Source organism: Cervus elaphus, chromosome 25, assembly GCF_910594005.1.
Source record: "Cervus elaphus chromosome 25, mCerEla1.1, whole genome shotgun sequence".
NCBI lineage: Eukaryota > Metazoa > Chordata > Mammalia > Artiodactyla > Cervidae > Cervus > Cervus elaphus.
In genome coordinates, this window is record NC_057839.1 from 58,129,604 (window position 1) to 58,150,296 (window position 20,693).

General features: G+C 44.3%; 1 protein-coding gene across 1 annotated transcript in view; it reads right to left on the bottom strand.

The window, feature by feature from the left end:
* The window catches only part of FBXL7 (F-box and leucine rich repeat protein 7), a 421,304-nt gene extending 402,732 nt beyond the window's left edge, over positions 1-18,572 (bottom strand). The window contains exon 1 of the mRNA XM_043887922.1: positions 18,380-18,572. Within this exon, the coding sequence (XP_043743857.1) occupies positions 18,380-18,416 (37 nt within the window). The 5' untranslated portion in view covers positions 18,417-18,572. The remainder of the gene's footprint in view (positions 1-18,379) is intronic.
* Positions 18,573-20,693: the final 2,121 nt, after the last annotated feature.

Genomic DNA, 20,693 nt, shown 5'->3' on the forward strand with positions numbered 1-20,693 from the left:
ACACAAAATGCTGATTTCAGGCAGTAATATCTGTGACCATCTGTTTCTACTTCACCATTTCTTCTTCACTATTCAACCACCAACTACAGTGAGCTTCAGAGATCACTCTTCAAAGATTGGTAGACAATCAGCAAAACAGAACCACAGAGAAATTATTGAGATGTCTGACTCCAGTGCCAGAGCTGAACAAATGGATCAGACAGATAAATGGTCTCTAGACCCATCTGCAGTCGGTCCTGAGTTACAGCAGCAAAAACCCCTCTGAACAAATTCCAACATGGCTCTTTGAAAGCAGCACCTGGAACTATAAGCCTGTTTTTGCTCTTTTGCCAACTAGCTATGTATTTTTGGTCAAGTTATTTTAATGCATGGGGCTTTCCTAAATCTATACAATGAAAGGATTAGACTAGGTCCCCAAGCAAAAAAAAAAAAAAATCCATTTATGTCTCTTAACTGTCAGCTGAAGGCTCCCGTTTAAGAACAGCCAGAATTCCCAGAAAGACGACTTTTCCCCAGCAGCGGCATCCTGTCCTTGACCACTGCCAGAAGAGCATCCAACTTTAGTTTCTCTGTTGTCTTTTTTCTTTGTTTGGGGGTTTTTTGTTTGTCTTTAAATCTTTATTTTCTACTGGAGTACAGTTGATCAGCCATGCTGTGTTAGGTTCAGGTGCCCAGCAAAGTGATTCAAATACAAGTATCTACTCTTTTTCAAATTCTCTTCCCATTCAGGTTATTACAAAATATCAAGCAGAGTTCTCTGTCCTATACAGTAGGCTCTTGTTGGTCATCTACTTTCAGTAATTAAGTCCCCTATATACAAACTTTGACGTTGCAAATGTCAAAGATGTGAACTGGCATTCGTAGGTCCAATCATGTAAGTTAATTCACATGTCTGGTGTACAGTCACATGAGTGCCTCCTCCACAACTGGTTGTGCTTCTGTGTACTACATAGTACGGGATAAAGTACAGTAGGACTGTATCTGTATTGCAAGCCCAGATGTCCAGAAGCAAGCAGAAAAGCAGCAGTGAAGTAGATGGCACTGTACTGTATATTTTGAAATACAATAAGATTAAAAATGCTTTATTTTTGTGCTTGCTTTCTATATATTATTTGTGTGAAAAGTATTATAAACCTATTACGGTAGAGTACTACAAAGTCAATTGTGATAGTTGGACCCAACTTATGGACCTCATAAGTTGGACTTAGGAGCAAACTGGACTTACAGATGCACTTTCAGAAGGAAACCTATTTGTATGTAGGGAACTTACTCTACATCAGGGTGTACATAAATCCCAAACTCCCAGCCTACCCCTTTCTCCTCACCCTTCTCCCCCCTGTAAGTTTTTCCTCTATGAGTCTGTTTCCGTCTTGTAAATAAGTTCAACTGGATCTTTTTTTTTTTTTTTAGATTCCACATATAAGCAATATTGTATGATATTTGTCTTTGTCTGACTTACTAAGTGAAATAAGTCTGTTGTCTTATGTTGGGTTCCCCAGGTAACAGTCTCTGGTATTATTTGAAGTGCATGTGGTTTATTGGGAAGTTCCTTGTGATCACACTTTGGAAAGGCAAGGGAGAAGACAGAGGGGCTGGGACAGAATTTGGTCTGTGATACAGTTGCCATACAGGACTCAGCCAAGCCCATGGGGAGTTTTGGACCCAAGACAGCTCTTCAGAGGTGTCTCAAGTTACACCCCTGCCTGGAAAAATCATTGGATGGGGGCTGCTTCCTTGCCCTGGGTGAGAATAATTTCTGGAGAAGCACTGAGCCAGGCTGGGAATATGAGAATCGATCCTAGAGGGGCTAACTACACAGAGGAGGAAAACAGCCACTGCTTTCAGCTCAAATCTTCTGAAAGTAATGGGGGGAAGGGTGTGAACAAGAAAGAAATGGACTAAAAAGAAACAGCTGGACTCTGTATGACCTTAGTCAACCTCTTTCATTTATTTGTGCCATTTCCTTCACTGTCAGCTGATCTGTGGTCACTTTCACCTCCCCCACCAAAACATCCAAGATGTTACTACATGCATCCTTGGTCAACTCTCAAAGCCCTTTTCTTACGTACATCAAAGCTTACAAACATTGCGAGGGAAAAAAAAAACCCACACATATCAAACCTCTCCAGTCTCATTTGAAATTCATCTTCATTAACTGTGAAGAGATGATCAGCGGCAGCAAATTCAGATCTACACAGCAGAGCGGACACACCGCAATCCCACGATTAAATTGAATCTGCAGGCAGCAGCTTGGAGATTTTGACATTAGACTGAATATAATTCCTTGGTTAGTTGTATCGTTATTACCCATGCTCCCTCTTGTGAGGCAATTTTCCTTACTGGAAGTAAAGGAACCCCAACCAGAGCCTTTAACAATGATCCTTTTCCTGTTTTTATTAGCCCGTATCAAAGAAATGACTACTTGAAGCAAAACCAAGGGGAGGGAATTGGCTTTTTATTGCTGCGTTCCTGTTGTTACGGCTTCAGGAATGGAGAAAGACTCCCCAAGGAAATACTGTCTCTCTAAACAAGCTCGCAGGGTAATCAACAGGAGAGGTCTTTGGCGGAGATGGAAAATAGAGAAAATTATTAAAATATAATTAAGTAAGCAAAGTGGATGCAAAATAAAATGCGAAAAGTAAGCTCTTCAGGACAGAAATGTCATGTCTTCGAACTTATTTTCATAGTAGTCTCCACAATATGCATTGTCCAAATGGGGCTACATAAGTTCAACCAATGGAGCAGCTGCTGATCTTTAAAAAAAAAAAAAAAAGACAAAACAATTGTATGAATGCTGCCCATGAATCTGAATTTACACCCCTGGTGTGTGTACTAAGTCACCTCAGTGGTGTCTGTCTCTTTGTGGCCCCATGGACTGTAGCCCGCCAGGCTACTCTGTCCATGGGATTCTCCAGGCAAGAATACTGGAGTGGGTTGCCATTTCCTTCTCCAGGGGATCTTCCCAACTCAGGCATTGAACCCACATCTCTTATATCTCCTGTACTGGCAGGCAGGTTCTTTACCACTAGTGCTACCTGGGAAGCCCTCCAAACCAAAAATCAGTCAGTAAAATTCCCTTCAATGAGAGATTACATCCACTCCCCTGAGTCAAACACACACTCAGGTACACAAAATAAAACATACAGTTCCAAGTAGCCATCGTGTCACAGAAACCATTTCAAGTCCTTTGTTCATAGAGTACAAACACCTCTATCCTAAGTTCCATCTCTGAAAGCCTGTGTGTTGAACTATTTGCTTCTTCTTCGGTTTGATTCTAACAGTGACTCTTTGTCTAAAGCTGACTCTCTAGCAGATACCATATTATTAAAAAAAACAAATGGCACTTTAATTTTAATTGTATTTTTTAATTCTTTAAATATTTAAATACATAGCTTATATGTTTTTCTCCATTTACAGAAACACACAGAAGTGCTGAATAATGGATTTTGCTAAATTTATAGAAAAGGGTTATTTAAATATTGTATCAAGTATGTGTACAACTATACACACACTATAGTTCAATAATGTTTTTCTTTTTTGCTGAAATTGATTATTTGACTTCTGATTTCAATAAGGAGGGAAGCCAGAAACAAAAGACCTACTAGAAACCATTTCAGTCAGACACATCTAAAAATTTATAGTTTCTATAATAAAAAGGAGAAAAATACAGATGCAGAGCCCCATCAAAACACAAATCAACATACAAATTTAAAAGGATTCTTAAGGCCACAACCCTTTAATCCAGAGATCAGAGGCAAAGGAATGATTCATCAACTTAAAGATCCATTTTTAAATGCTTTCTAGACTGATTTGTTTACATTGTCATGTAAATCCAATCTCCAAAGCAGTTGAAAGCAGTATTACCAAACAATATAACGTGAATAAAAAATAGATGGCAGGGTTCTACTTAATACTCACTGAAAGTAGTTAAGTTGACAATACATTAAATTAGTGAAGCTGGGGACTTCTCTTGGTTGATAGGACTCCGCCTGCCAACGTAGGGGACATGGATTCAATCTCTGGTCAGGGAAGACCCCACGTGCCCTGGAGCAACAGAGCCAGTGTGCCACACTTACTGAGCCCTCATTCCAGGGCCTGGAAGTCTCAACTACTGAGCCAATACTTGGCAACTACTAAAGCCCACACATCTAAAGCCCGCGCTCCGAAACAAGAAAAGCCATCCCATTAGAAGCAAGCCTTTGCACCACAATGAAGAGTAGCCCCTGCTCACCAAGACTAGAGAAAGCCTGAGCAAAAAGATCCAGCACAGCCAAAAATTAATACATACATACATACACTTTTTTAAAAAAAAATCTGAAGTTGAACTATCATCTGCATTGTTTTTAGCAATCCTAAAAAATATGTATTTCACTTTCCTTAAGTACACAAGCTATACTATTTTCATCCACACGAAGATGGAACCACAATGTTCAAAATAAAAGTCCAAGTCAGACTATCTTCAGAAGAAAACATGCCCAAAGATACTTTTTTTGAGTAAAATGTTCAAGTCTATGAAAAGTTCACTGAAAATATGATAGGGTTTCTAGGCTTTTTTAGGCCAATAAAGATCATAACTACAGATTCATCCTCATGAATTTGTTTAACGACACTATATTAAGGACCTAATATGTGAGCAGGGTTATAGTCACACTGAGTGAGCATGTGGTAGAATAAGCAATAAATAAATACAAAGGAACAAGAAACAGAAAATAAAACAGCAAACCAGAGGATAATGAATGTAAAGTGAAGCAATTAAAGACTAGAGGAAAGAGTGAATCAACAACACCGGAAACCTCTGATTATCAACTCAACCTGAAGGGCTTCTCCAGGACCTAAACACTTCCAAAGACCTCTGAAGAGTGTGGTCCTTCAACAACAAAAGAAACAGGAACACTGAGACAATCAGGACTCCAGTGATGCTGATCCTCCCCAATTTTAGAGTCGAGTCTCTGATCCTCCCAAAACTGAAAGAACTTTCTCTAAGCATCTGGAACAGAAGTTTTCAGAAGGAAACACCTCTCACAGCCCCGGCTGAGATTTAAGGGCTAGCAAGTACACCCGAAGGAATAATGTCATTGTGTCGTGAATACTTCTAACAGTTCACTCTGCATTCTCATTAAAATAATCTTCCCACTGCAAGGCTGCTCCCGTGAGCCGTGACACAGCTCTATGGACTGAGAAGACCAGTAGGCTACAGGCTCCCTACTTCTTCTGCCCCAAAAGCAGGTATTAAAGGACAGGATGGATGCTTGCAAGACCCTCACTTTCATCCTTGTTGTAGTTGTTCAGTTGCTAAGTTGTGTCTGACTCCTTGCGACCCCATGGACTGCAGCACCCCAGGCTCCTCTGTCCTCCACTATCTCTCAGAGTTTGCTCAAACTCACGTCCATCAAGTTGGTGATGCCATCCAACCATCTCATCGTCTGTCATCCCCTTCTCCTGCCCTCCATCTTTCCCAGCATCAGGGTCTTTTCCAATGAGTTGGCTCTTGACATCAAAGGATAACAGCTTCAGCATCAATCCTTCCAATGAATATTCAGGGTTGATTTTACTTAGGATTGACTGGTTTGATCACCTTGCTGACTAAGGGACTTTCATCCTTGGGTATAAGCAATTTAAAATAACTGTCAAAAATGCCTGGTGACAATACTCTAGCATGACTCTTTTTTTCTTGTAGTGGTTTAAAAGAAGTGATATTATAACGGAAAACATACTAAATTTAGAGTTGGAATGACCCCATTCATTCTCAGTTGTACGATCAAGGCAAGTCATTTAACCTGCCAAGGGCTCAGTTTCCTCATCTATAAACTGGGGATCATGACAGAAACCACCTCCTCCTACAGTCCCTGTGACAATAAATAAGACTGATTACTGAAATGCTTTATAGTTTCCAAAGCAATTGCAAAGACATACTCATGGAGAAGTTTCCCAGGGGGCCAAGCAAATAAAAATACATATTGGAATACAAATTCCCCCTATTCATGGCTAATTCAAATCCACACTTTTGAAGCCAAAGGGAAATATGAGATATAACTTTTAAACTAGTTAGGAAGGAAGGAAAACGTGCACACCTCTTTCAATCCACCCTTAGCTTCTGTTTGTGAGCAGGTGGCTAGCCCAGGTAAGACGCTCTCCCAGAACCGAAATAATTAAAAGTTCCTGATGCTCTGGAGCCTAGAGGGACAGCCTCCCAGCTCTCCTTGGCTCCCTGGAGACTCTACAGAATATGCTAATTATTTTACGCACTGCCATTCTCACAGACACTAGTTTCCCTGCCAATTTGTCAGCAGATTGCTGCCTAATGAGCAGTTAATTGGTCCTTGGGAGAGCCAGGTAGAGTGGGTTGAAAGTTTCTTTCCAAAGATGTCTTTCATTTTTGCTCACCTCATCCATAAAACTGTTGCTTTCACTTTTAAGGGCTACTTCCCAGTGGCTGCATGCCTTTGAAACACACAAACAAAACAAAGATCTGGAAAGATTTTGGCTGCAACTTACATGGCTGAGGCAGGAGGGGGTCAGGGGCAGAGCCACGGAGACTTCAGGCAGGACTGGACCACTCGCCAGCTCTGTGCCCTGGGCAGTCAGCCCATCTCGAAGCTTCTGTGTTGGCAACTGCAAAACGGGATGATCTGTGCCCACCGCCTCCCTGAATGTTGTGAACTAGAGGAGTAAGTGTGTGTAACACATTCATTCCGGGAAATAGAACCCACTAAGTACTTAATAATTGTTACTGTTACGGAAATGAAAAATACAATAAACTTGGCAACAGCCAAGCCTACCAAATAACCTAATAGTAATCATTTTTGTTCCGTGAGCTAAGCTATTTGTAGGGTTTCCCTGGTGGCTCAAACTGTAAAGAATCCACCTGCAATGTGGGAGTGAAAGTGAAAAGTGAAAGTCACTCAGTCATGTCCGACCCTTTGCGACCTTATGGACTGTACAGTCCATGGAATTCTCCAGGCCAGAATACTGGAGTGGGTAGCCTTTCCCTTCTCCAGGGGATCTTCCCAACCCAGGGACCGAACCCAGGTCTCCCGCATTGCAGGCAGATTCTTTACCAACTGAGCCACAAGGGAAGCCAATGCAGGAGACCTGGGTTTGATCCCTGGGTTGGGAAGATCCCCCGGGGGAGGGTGTGGCGACCCACTCCAGTATGCTCGTTTGGAGAATCCCCATGAACAGAGGAGCCTGGTGGGCTGCAGTCCTTGGGGTTGCAAAGAGTCGGACATGACTGAGCTACTAAGCACGGCACAGGCTATTTGTAAGAAAAGAGAACAGAGTACAACAGTGATTTCATTCTTTAGAGTAAAGAGCAATCAATGCCCTAAATCCCCTCCTCTCTGAATTTCTCCTCTTCTTCCCTCTCATATGTATATTTCTTCTACTCCATCCTCAGCCTCACACCTGTTCTTCCTCCCACTAGGGTTCACGCCACCTCCAACAGCTACACCGTGTGAGACCTGGCCTTAGACTTGGACTTAACCCAGATCTCCTGTGATTTGACTGAAGGACTCCATCTGGTCAAAGGTTCAACGGCACATCCAGGGAGCCTCTTCCTGACTGCCGCGCCTGGCCAAAAAGTGGGACAGCCACTCACAGCCAGAAGGTCAATCCACAAACACAAGAAAAATTCCTGGCATTTTTCTCTAGAAATTTTGATTCCTTCCCCTGCTACTTCTTCTTGGAAAATGAAGTGGAGGAATTTACCACAGAGAGGAGAGCAAACAACAACAACAAAAAAAATGTTTTAATAACATTTCTACACATTTCTCAAGGCTTCTAAAGTTACAGCAATGAGCCTGTGCAGTGTTAGCAACTGTTTTTCATTTTGTTACGGGTTTAGAAGGTAAACAGGGATTGAGAGAATGAGCACATCTAAAGCACAGGCCAATCAAGATCAAATAAAGATTTACGACTCCAGACACAGTAGACACTCCATGGACCGGTGAGAACGGTGGCCGTATTACTCAGGAAAATTCTGAGACAGTTCATGATCATTTGTGTCAGAAGTCTGAAAGCTGGACATCTTCGGGGTATGCACCAGCATGTTTAAAAAGCGTCTGCCTGCAGGCTCCTCCTTGGTGGCAGGCGACAGGTGTGGCAAGGACCAAGGCTGCTCAGATGCTGCTGCGTCTTCTCTGAAGCCCTTCCAAGGTCCTCACTCACAAACTAATCACTTCCCATGGGATAAACCACAGCAGGGATGGAAAAGGAAGATTTCCAAGAACGATTAGGGAGAAACTCCTAACAAAAGATTTCATTTCTCCCAAGAGTAGAAGCTACTTCCCCTCCAAAGTACCTGCTCTTTTTTTTTTTTAATTGCAGTATAGTTGATCTGCAGTATCATTTAAGTTTCAGGTATACAGCACAGTGATTCAGTGTTTCTATTACCATAGATTACCATACATCTTTGCCAGCAAAGGTCCATCTAGTCAAGGCTATAGTTTTTCCAGTAGTCATGTATGGATGTGAGAGTTGGACTATAAAGAAAGCTGAGACCACTTCTGGGCATACACACTGAGGAAACCAGATCTGAAAGAGACACGTGCACCCCAATGTTCATCGAAGCACTGTTTATAATAGCCAGGACATGGAAGCAACCTAGATGCCCATCAGCAGACGAATGGATAAGGAAGCTGTGGTACATATACACCATGGAATATTACTCAGCCATTAAAAAAAATTCATTTGAATCAGTTCTAATGAGATGGATGAAACTGGAGCCCATCATACAGAGTGAAGTAAGCCAGAAAGATAAAGACCATTACAGTATACTAACACATATATATGGAATTTAGAAAGATGGTAATGATAACCCTATATGCAAAACAGAAAAAGAGACACAGATGTACAGAACAAACTTTTGGACTCTGTGGGAGAAGGCGAGGGTGGGATGTTTCGAGAGAACAGCATCGAAATATGTATATTATCTATGGTGAAACAGATCACCAGCTCAGGTTGGATGCATGAGACAAGTGCTCGGGCCTGGTGCACTGGGAAGACCCAGAGGGATCGGGTAGAGAGGGAGGTGGGAGGGGGGATCGGGATGGGGAATACATGTAAATCCATGGCTAATTCATGTCAATGTATGACAAAAACCACTACAATATTGTAAAGAAATTAGCCTCCAACTAATAAAAATAAATGAAAAAAAAACTTAAAAAAAAAAGAAAGAAAAAAAAAAAAGAAAGCTGAGCGCTGAAGAATTGATGCTTTTGAACTGTGGTATTGGAGAAGACTCTTGCGAGTCCCTTGGACAACAAGAAGATCCAACCAGTCCATCCTAAAGGAAATCAGTCCTGAATGTTCATTGGAAGGACTGATGTTGAAGCTGAAACTCTAATACTTTGGCCACCTGATGCAAAGAACTAACTCATTGGAAAAGACCCTGATGCTGGGAAAGATTGAAGGCAGAAAGGGATGACAGAGGATGAGACGGTTGGATGGCATCACCGACTCAATGGACATGAGTTTGAGTGGGCTCTGGGAGTTGGTGATAAAGAGGGAGGCCTGGCGTGCTGCAGTCCATGGGGTCAAAAAGAGACACAGGTTTGATCCCTGGGTCAGGAAGAACTCCTGGAGGTGGAAAGGCAACCAACCCACTCCAGTATTCTTGCCTGGAGAATCTCATGAACAGGGGGGCCTAGTGGGCTACAGTCCATGGGGTCACACAGAGTTTTGACACAACTACTGAAGCGGCTTAGCACACACATACACATATATAATGCTACATATATGAATACATATATATATACATATATATATATACACACACACACACTGTTCTTCAGATTCTCTTCCTTTATAGGTTATTACAAAATACTGAGTATGGTTCCCTGTGCTACACAGTACAGTCCTTGTTGGGCATCTATTTTATATATAGCATTTGTATATACTGTCGCTGCCGTTGTCATTGCTGTTTTAGGAAACATGTGCATACTTCAGATATTTGGAGAGTTGTAGGTATTCTCCAGAGCGATCGTCATTTAGAGAGTAGCTCTAATCTTATGCCCACTTCCTACTTATCACTTATGTTCACACCTAGCACGTCAGAAAATCAGGGTCCCTCAGTGAATCTGCATTTATCCTATTGTTCTGAAATCACTGGTCTCCTAATCTAGCTTTTCAGGTTTTCACTGAATTTTGTTAAAGCAAGTCTTACTCTATCTAGAGATTTAACACAGTGAATAGATGGAAAAAGAGGTCTAAATTTCTGTAACAAACCCACCCCACCCCCCCAAAAGAGCTACATTCTGGGAAAGTTAAGCTGATATGGACTTTATCACCACGTGGCAGAACTGCCCGCTTGGCTTACACACAGCAGACATGGTGCCAAACAACTTGAGAACTCCTTGAGAAAGATGTGGTCTCTGTGAGGTTCTGGTCAATCTGTAGCTTCCTATCAAATGTCACTAACCCAGGATGCCAGTGAAAAGTCTTACAAACGTAAGACATTTATTCCAGACATTCAACATAAGCATAACTCAGGGGCTGCTTCAACTTCAGTAGATCTACATGTTTTAGGCTAATAATGAAAGTAACAGAAACACTATAGGTAGAGTCCATAGCCATCACTACACTGAAAGCCGGACACATCATTTATCAAACCCAACTACTGCTGCAGGAGGCTTGTCCCACAGAAGGCAGGGAAACAAAACTGGTTGATTTTCTAACTGATATCTAAGTATATCTAAATGGACATAAACACACACGTGTAATAGAGAGAAAATTAACCTAGAAAAATCAAGGGTAGTAATTTCCAACAACTATAAGGATAGAAATGTATTGGGGGGAGTAGCAATATGAGTTCAAATCAAACAATAACCCTTTATCAAACACAAATGCAACCCACAGACATAGAAAACAAACTATGACTAGCAACAGGCAAAGGAGGGTAGGAATAAATTAGGAATTTGGGATTAACAGATATATACGGCTGCTGCTGCTGCTGCTGCTGCTAAGTCACTTCAGTCGTGTCCGCCTCTGTGTGACCCCATAGACGGCAGCCCACCAGGCTCCCCGTCCCTGGGATTCTCCAGGCAAGAACACTGGAGTGGGTTGCCATTTCCTTCTCCAGTGCAGGAAAGTGAAAAGTGAAAGGGAAGTCGCTCAGTTGTGTCCGACTCTTAGCGACCCCATGGACTGCAGCCTACCAGGCTCCTCCATCCATGGGATTTTCCAGGCAAGAGTACTGGAGTGGGGTGCCATTGCCTTCTATATACTACTATATACAAAATAGATAAGAAACAAGGACTCACTGTATAGCACAGAGAACTATACTCAGTATTTTGTAATAACTTATAATGGAAAAGATCTGGAAAAGAATATGTATGCGTGTATAGATATATGCTGCATGCTGTGCTTACTCGCTCAGTTATGTTCACCCCTTTTCAATCCCATGGACTGTAGCCCTCCAGGCTCCTCTATCCATGGTATTCTCCAGGCAAGAATACTGAAGTGGGTTGCCACGCCCTCCTCCAGGGGTTCTTCCAAACCCGGGGATCGAATCCAGGTCTCCCACGTTGCAGGCAGATTCTTTACCATCTGAGCCACCAGGGAAGCCATAACTGAATCACTTTGAATGTAAACCTGAAACTAACACAACATCATCAATTAACCAGACTTCGTTTAAAAGAGGAACATGACTGCACATGGGAACATCTTTCCTAGGGAACTTGGTGTAGGGTCCTATAGTAGACCCCTTTGTTGATGCAGAACTCTCTAGCACAGCATCCCTTTCTGTGCACCCCCTCCCCATGTGGACGGACTCACTCCCTCATTAGGAAGCCTGTCTCAGGTATGCACAGCTCTAATCAGCCTTTCCGCAGACTGAGTCAAATCTACCCACCTGCTAGTAACTTACGTACCTTGGTCTCTAATCAGCACTCCGAAATTCAATCTTCATTGTGGCCATGAGCTTTAAGGTACTAAGTATCTAAACTTTATTTATTACCTTCTTCATAATAAAGAGAATTTATTCACTCTAGACTTTATTCATGATACCGCCACATAGTTTAATACTTTCCTAAGGCCATCTTACAGGCTTCCCTGATGGCTCAGTGGTAAAGAACTTGACTGCCAATGCAGGAGATGTGGGCTCGATCCTTGGGTTGGGAAGATCCCCTGGAGAAGGAAATGGCAACTCTCTCCAGTATTCTTGCCTGGGAAATCCCAGAGCCTGGTGGGCTCCAGTCCATGCGGCTGTAGAAGAGTCAGACATGACTTAGCGACTGAATAACAAAAAATGCCATCTTAAGATGCATGATATCTAGAAGGTTCTAGTAGTCAAAGAGGCAAGCCAAGTAGTTCCAAGCAGCTTCCAGAGGCACTACTAGATAAGGACTAAGGGGAAGAGTAATTATCAAGGACTCAAAATCAACCCAGAATTCATTGTATTTCAAAGGGCAGAGGGAGCAGACAGAGAGTTGACAGGAGACGATTACCAAGGAGAAAGAAAAGTTAACATCTCTTCTCTTTCTCTTGTTTAAAACATGCAAAAAGATTCCCCAAATCTCCGAAAATACACTGTCAGACCAAAAATGGCATTATTAGCTTCACTAGTGCTTTGACCTAAACCAAGTAGTGAAATCAGTATCATGTATCTTCTGATTTTCATCAGAATGAATTTATTTACTGGAGGCAAAAGACAAAGACCTGAGTCTATTTAAGAATGACAGAGACCTTTGGTGGGATCTTCAGGTGGGAAGTCACATATCAGTAAGTCAGACAACACTACTGATCACAGCAAGAAGAGCATGTCCTAGGCTCCCCATCCTCTCCCTACAAAAGCAGTCACAAAACATCTGACAGAATATAATTGCATAAAACACATTTGCAAATACTCTAGGCAAAAAACATATGCCCAATGGCCAAACTGTCTCAGTTCCACTGTAGCTGACTATTCATAGAAGACTGATGATGTTACACTTGCATAAAAAGATGATGCACACCCTCCAGCATAAAGAGTAGTTCACTTTGGTAGAACACGGTGGTCAAAAGTAACAGTCAACATGCTTTGTGGATCTTCAGGGATCAGTCCCTCACTTCTTCTAAGCCTCAGTCTAAATGCCAATTTCCCCATAAGACCCACAGTGACCACTCTAATTAAAATCTGCCACACCCTCATCCTCTCAACTCCCACCAAGAGTCTTCTCCAGAACCAAAGTCAAAGGCATCAATTCTTTGCTTCCATTAAGCGTTAGTCTTAACCTGGCAATGCAGAGACCTTAGCCCCTCAGAACTCGTCACATGTTTCACTAAGTTACTGTGTTAACTGTTCCATTTCCCCTCCTTCCCAACACACATGCGCACAGATAAAGACTGACAAGGACAGGATCTTTATCTAGTTACTGATGGATCCCAAGAATCAAAAGAGTTCCTGGCACATGATAGGAAATAAGAAGCCAGCATACATTGGTTGAATGAATAGGTAATCATAATGAATAAGTAATTCCGGGCTTAGATAAACCTGACCATGAGTCCCTTTTCCACCTCCACTAGCTGTAGGACCTTGGGAAAATGATGGTCCTCTCTGAACTGTGTTTCCTCATCAGTCAAATGGAGATATAGGAATGCCTGTCCCATAGAATCATGGTAAGAATGACACGATTCAGTGTATATGAAGAACTTAAGGATCATGCTTGGACAAAGCAAGAGCTCAAAAAATGTCACCTGCCATTATTTTTCCAGTAGTCACGTACAATTGTGAGAGCTAGACCATAAAGAAGACTGAGTGTCAAAGAACTGATAGTTTTGAATTGTGGTGCTGGAAAAGACTTGAGAGTCCCTTGGACAGCAAGAGATCAAACCAGTCAATCCCAAAGGAAATCAACCCTGAATATCCATCAGAAGGACTGTTGCTGAAGCTGAAGCTCTAATACTTTGACCACCTGATGCAGAGAGTCAACTTAATGGAAAAGACCCTGATGCTGGGAAAGATTGAAGGCAAAAGGAGAGGGGATGACAGAGGATCCGATGGCTAGATAGCATCACCGACTCAATGGACATGAATTTGAGCAAACTCATGCTCAAATAGTGAGCAGATAGTAGAAGACAGAGGAGCCCAGTGTGCTGCCATCCAGGGGGTCGCAAAGAGACAGACACAGCTTACTAACTGAACAGCAGCAGCCATCATTATTATTTCAAGATATGTTCCCCAAAGCGGTGAGGGACTGGTAAGGATTTATGTTCCCCGGCAACTTGCCCTCCTCACATCTGAAGAGCGCAGATCTGAGATGGTGAAAAGGGATTCAGGACGTTGATGAAGCCGCAGAGCTACCCAGGTCAAGCCCATCACAAGACCTCATCAGCGCCAATTCAAAGACATGCCGGAGTTTACAAAGGAGCTGTTAACAGTGTGAGGATGACAGACTCAGCCCTGCTGGAGCAGAATAAACATTAACAATGAAACCACCAAGTAAGTGAGGGTGAGGCTGGAAACCTTAAAAGGCAGGAAAGCAGCTTCTCTCTGGCTACTTGAAGGGAGAGATTTGTTTATTTGGTTTAACTGGAGTCAAAGCTAATGGTTCTAATGGTTTGAATCACCCCAAATTATTCTCCAGATTTCCACACATGGGCTGTAACTTATACTTTATGAAAGAAGATAAAGAAAATCAGTCTCCCATAAAAAGAGTTTACCAGAACATACTAATCATTTAGACATTCGCTTATATTTCTAGAAAGCTGAAGATCAGAAACTGTGTGGTAACATTTTCCTGGAGCAAATTCTAAGTCTGCCTGAAGCCTGGGAATTAAATCATTAATCTGAACATTCACTAAGTCTGTAGGAAAACAAAACACTGGAAACACCCAATATTGATAAGCACATCACCTTTAATCTCAGAATTAAAAGCAGAGACTGTCTGAGTTAAGAGAGAAAGTGGGAATGAGTGAGAAAGACTGAGATGAGGGTAAAGGGGATGACAAAAGGGAAAGGAATATTTACTGATTTCAGGACTATAATGCCATCCCTGGGGGCTCAGATGATAAAAAACTGCCTGCAATCTAGGAGAACCTGGGTTCAATCCCCAGGTTGGGATGAGCCCCTGGAGAAGGGAATGTCTACCCACTCCAGTATTCTTGCCTGGAGAATTCCATGGACAGAGAAACCTGGCGGCTTACAGTCCGTGGGGTTGCAAAGAGTCGGACATAACTGAGTAACTAACACTTATTAGGGCAGTCATACTCATTATAACATGTCTTCCCAAAGTGGTCCATTAAAGCATTATGTGAACAAACTAAAATGAAGGACTACATGCTCAAGGGTGATTACGACAAATAATGCCAAAAAAAAAAAATTTTTTTTTTTCTCTCTTCACTCTATAGAATAAAGACCTTAAGCCTTGGGGACAACTAATCAAAGTCTGGTAGCTAAGCTGAAGCTGGAGTCAAATTTCCAGACTCCCAAATCAATGCTTTGCACTCCATACAAGAACTGCCTCAAGCTCTAACATGCATGTGATAAATGATTCAGATTCTGCCTTTCTGACAAGCTCCCAGGTGATACTGATGCTACAGGACCTGGGAGGTCACAGAAATAGGAAGCCTCTCACCCACTGCACCTGCTAAGGTTAAGTTTTGGGAATATTTTTTAAAATATCTTTTAAAAAGATATTTTTCTAGGAGCAGGACAAAGTGAAATTACAGATGAAATATTGAGGTTTTAAAGGTTCTAATAATTCACAATATTTCTAAAATTTAAGGGTCATGTACATGGTGGTGTCAACTCCAGTAGTAAACAAAATACATTGAAGTTGCAAATTTTTAAAGCATACACAAACACCAACACTTCAGAGTTGAGGGATCTCTCATTGAGCCATTCTATGCACATTCACTGATAATTTAAAATACACCACGCCTAAACTGCACCATGGGCTTCCCAGATGGCTCAGCAGTAAAGAGTCCTCCTGCCAATGCAGGAGGCAAGAGTTCAATCCCTGGGTCAGGAAGACTCCCCTGGAGAAGGAAATGGCAATTCACTCCACTATTCCTGCCTGAGAAATCCCATGGACAGAGGAACCTGGCAGGCTACAGTCTCTGGGGTCACAGTCAGAAGAACTGACACTTAGTGACCGAGCACAGATGCAAACAGCACTCTAGCAGTGAAATTGCCCAGGCTCAGTCTCCTTTGGTAATAGAAATACTGTGACTAGGGATCGCTTTAACTTTCTTTAAAATTGGATGTTTCAGATAAGAAAGACGGCATTAACACACCAAATTCCCACAGGCTTATTTGCATAGACTTTACCATCAAATAGCATAATGTAATAAAGTTGACCAAACTCAATTACATATATATTTAACCTATAATACATTACATATATTATAATGATATATATTAGGGGGGTGTTAAAGTGTAACTGGGCAGAGAAACAATTTTTGAAAAGCTCTTCTTATTCTAACTCTCTATCCCCCTTCACCCCACCCCCCCCCCCATCTATCACAGAAGAATCTGGATGCATTTGAAGAGAGTTGATGAACACTGAACACAATGTGTCCCTCCAGCCAAAACTCAGTTACCTCCCAAAGCTTCCTATTGGTCCCCTTGAATCAGCTGAACTCAAGAGGTTTTTTTTCCTATAAAAAGTCCACTGTGTATCTAAATCGGATTCCAGTAAAAATTTCACTTCAGCTCAAGTGAAAATGCAGAGGTAGCAGTTAGGAATAACAGCTGGAGAACATTAGTTTTCTGTCTCTCCTTTTCTCTCCCAAGGGTTGAAAACTCCACTGTTCAGACAGGAAGTAGTCACACACCACACACTGCACAATAGGAGAACGCTGGGATGGAAGAACAAGTTGCAGAGGATTAGAAAGAGTGTGAGGGGTTTTGTTTAAGAACACAGAGCCGCAGCTCTGAGTTCCTCTCCAGGTATCGGACCCCCCAACCCCAGTGTTCAAGTAAAGTAATGGGTACACACCCAGAACTGACAAACACACATTTCATTCCCTGAAAGCTTTTTAATAACTCAAGTGGAAGGAGGCTTAATCTTTCATTTTTCCACCATTTTTTAAAACATTAACTTCACGAGGTTTTGGGGGGTGGCCAAGATTCTCCAATAATCTTTTCTGGCCTAATTTCACGGTTGGCTATCTTAAAAGACCACCTTTCAACTTCCTTTTAAAAAAAGAAAGAAAGAAAGAAATTGTCGGGGGGGAGGGGGGAATTTCTCTCGCTTAACTGTACAGAATAAAGAAATCTACATATTTCATATATATGTGGAATTCAACACATGATGCCCTGGAAAAAGAATGATTTAAACAAAAGGTTTTTGTGGATACGGTTTTCTTAGCGTCGGTTTCTGCTGTAATTTCACAAAGCTGCTGAGAAGGAACACAGTCCCGAGCAAGGGGGAGAGGCATCCACCTTCCGTGGCCAGAGCTCCTCAAGTTTTGAATTGAATGATCGGAGTTTCTCTAACACCACATGCTGAATAGCCATTCTGCATTCCTAGCAGTCTGCAGGCGCGGGACCCCGCTTCTAACCGCCGGTCCTCTGGGGGCGGGCTGTAAAACCGACCCCGTCTCTTGCACTCCCCTCCAGCCAAGTTCACGAAAGACAAACCTTCCTAACTTCAGAACTGCAGGGAAAAGCCTCTGCAGTATGCATATCAGGGGCAACGCAGTTAATCAACCGGGTTCCAACACTACGGTTTTATGCAAAGAGGGGGAGGAGGGGCGAGGGAGAAGCCAACCCACACATCCATCACACTTTAAGGAGTAGGTGGAGTTTAAAGTTTCCCCAACTTCCAAGTTCCCACTTGACAGGCAATATTTCTGTGCAATTTCCAGCCCCATGTAACAGACGGTCCTTTGCCCGTCTCGAGCCCCGGGAGAGCCCAGATCAAACCCCCCCAGCCACGCCTGGCCTCGCATGGCCCCTAGGTGGTCAGTTTCACGAAGCTGTCAGCTCGCGGGAGCAGTGAGCAGAGAATGGAAACTTAACTTCTTCCAGAAGTTTTCCCTGCTACAGGAGAGTCCAAGTGACTGGTGCACAAAGGCCTGGGAAAGTTTTCCCTGCGTTGTTTCTCAGAACCGTCTTCCGCCAGCTGCCAAACTCTCCAACCTAAACCCCAGATGCCCCAGGGAAGGGAAGTTAAGGTACAGCCGTTTCGCCACAGGCAGAAGGGCCACGCGAACCGTCGCACGGACAACCTGTGAAGTTGCTTAGAGAGTCCCCCGCCGTGAGAAAGCACCCGCGGGGCGCCCGAGCACTCTGTGCCGAAGGGGAAGGTGATGGCCCAGACAGGGTGCCCAATGGGGGTGCGCCCCGACACCACCGGGCGTGCGAGAACCTTCCTTCCCAGACGCGAAGGCGAGGGGAAAGGAGATGGGGGGCGGGGTGGGGCGCGATCGGGAGTGTGAGGACGGACGGCCCACTCACCCTCGCTGCCGTACTGTTTGCCATTGTTCGCGCCCATCCTGCCGCCGTCATGCCCGCCGTCTCCCCGGACACTCCATAGCTGGGGCGCACCGCCTGCGCGCTCCGCCAGAGGAAAGCCCGCCCGACGGGACCGTTAGCTGCGCATACCCCACGCGCCGGGACCGATCTCCGGCCGGGGGCGGCCCCCGGCACTCCGGTGGGCGGTGGGGGTGGGCTCGGTCCCCTCCTGGCAATCCCCCGACTGCGCCGGGTGGGGACCCGGGGACGGCCGCCGCCCTTAGAATCCGCGTTCGGGGCCGGCGGGCGCAGCGCCGCGGAGAGCCCGCGCCCCAGGGCCGCGCAGAGGCTCGCCGCGCCGCCGCCGCCGGGTCCCCATCCGCCCGCCCCGATCCCCCCGGCGGCGGGCGCTGAGCCGAGCGGCGCGGGCGGCTGGGGCTCCCGGGCTCTGCCGCCTCCTCCGGGCGCCCCCTGCGCACCCGCGGCTTCCCCCGGGGAGGGCTAGGCGGCCACTTGTTGCGGGTGCCCCGAGCGAGCAAAAGACTCGCGGCCCGGCGCGGCTCGCCCAAGGGCCGGACTTTTGTTAGCGCCAGGCGCCTCCTCTCGCCGCCCAGCGTCAATCACAGCTGGAGCCCCGGGGAGGAAGGCCGGCCCGGAGATGCGCGGCCTTTTAAAGGGGCAGCGCGCCTTTTCGGGGCTCCGGCTCCACGCCCCAGCCCGGGCGCAGGCCCTGCGCGCCGCCCGCGAACTGCTGCGGGGAGCGAAGGAAGGCGCGCTCTTGGCTCAGTTTGACTATTGTTCTTTTCCCGGCTGGGTCCCTAATGAGTAAGATGAGCTTCCGGGTGTCGTTTGAAATCCCTTGGGTCTGCCTGCAGATAAGGCCTGAGTTAGGTGTGGTGGCATTCCGAATCAACACGCGTTGGAGGCTGATTCTGTCCGGCAGCTCCAGGTATTCGTGCCGGCCTCCTCTTGGTGCTCCCACGTTCGGGTCTGAGGCGGGAAACGAGGAGCGAGGCAGGCAAAACTTGAAGGGGAACTTAGCAGGGAGTCAGTGCAGAGCCAAAGACATTCCTCGCCCCGGTGCGGGAGGTTTCCTGGCTCAGAACTTTTAAGAGCTTCTGAGCCAGGAAGCGTGTTCCCCCACTTCCACCCTCCCGTTCTATGATTTTTTTTTTTTTTTTCTTCCTTGTGGTTGGTGTTACCCTTTGTTTTATACATTACAACCTCTTTTGGAAATTTCTATGGCACTTCTAGAGTCTTAAAATGGCCTTTTGGTGTTCACTCCTTTAAATGGAAAAAGGAAATTCTTCTTAATGTTTTATTCCCTTTCCATATAAATACCTAGAGTTTTATAACATTGCATCTTAGTAATGACCTGGGCATTCACAGTGTAAATTATTTTCTACGGAGGCAGGCACGCAGCACAGTTTCTCTGTATAAGTGTTGGATGTTTTAAATTAAACTTACATAATGATACATATAATATATAAGCATTTATGATACCTGAATGGAAGTCCAGCGTTTTCGTAATTACCTTTTTCCTAGAAGACTTGCGACCTCGTGCAGAAATTGTTAGTGACTTGATCTTCCATAGATTCTTTTCGGGTAATTTCCTTTCATTTACTACAATTTTCATTCTTAAGGATAAGCAAAAATATCATGTTTCCAAATTTTAAAATCTCGATTTATTGTTCCAGAGAGATCATGTTTTGAAGGAAAAATAAATTCATCTATTTTCAAGCACAGAACTAAATAATTGTACCAATCACATTTCAACTGTTCTGTTGCAGGAAGGGGGACCCTTTCCAGGGCCCAAAACTGGGCTCTTGTCTAACACTCGGAAATGAATTGTCCGAGGTGCTGACGAAGCAAGAGATTTTACTGGGAAAGGGCACCCGGGTGGAGAGCAGTAGGGTAGGGGAACCCAGGAAGAACAGCTCTGTCACGTGGCTCCCTGTTTCATGGGGATGGGATTAGTTTCCGGGTTGTCTTTAGCCAATCATTCTGACTCAGAGTCCTTCCTGGTGATACAGGCCTCCTTCAGCCAAGATGGATGCCAGCGAGGATTCTGGGAGGTGGTGGGACATGTGGTGTCTCCTTTTGACCTTTCCGGAACTCTTCCGGTTGGTGGTGGCTTATTAGTTCCCTGTTCCTTACAGGACCTCCTGTCCTAAAACAACCCATGCAAATAGTTACTATGGTGCCTGGCCAGAGTGGGTGATTTCGGTCAGTGTGCTTCCCCTAACAGTTCCAGTTCAAAGAGATCAAGAACTGTATTTCATCTTTTCATATATATAATCTAGCACATTGTCTGGCC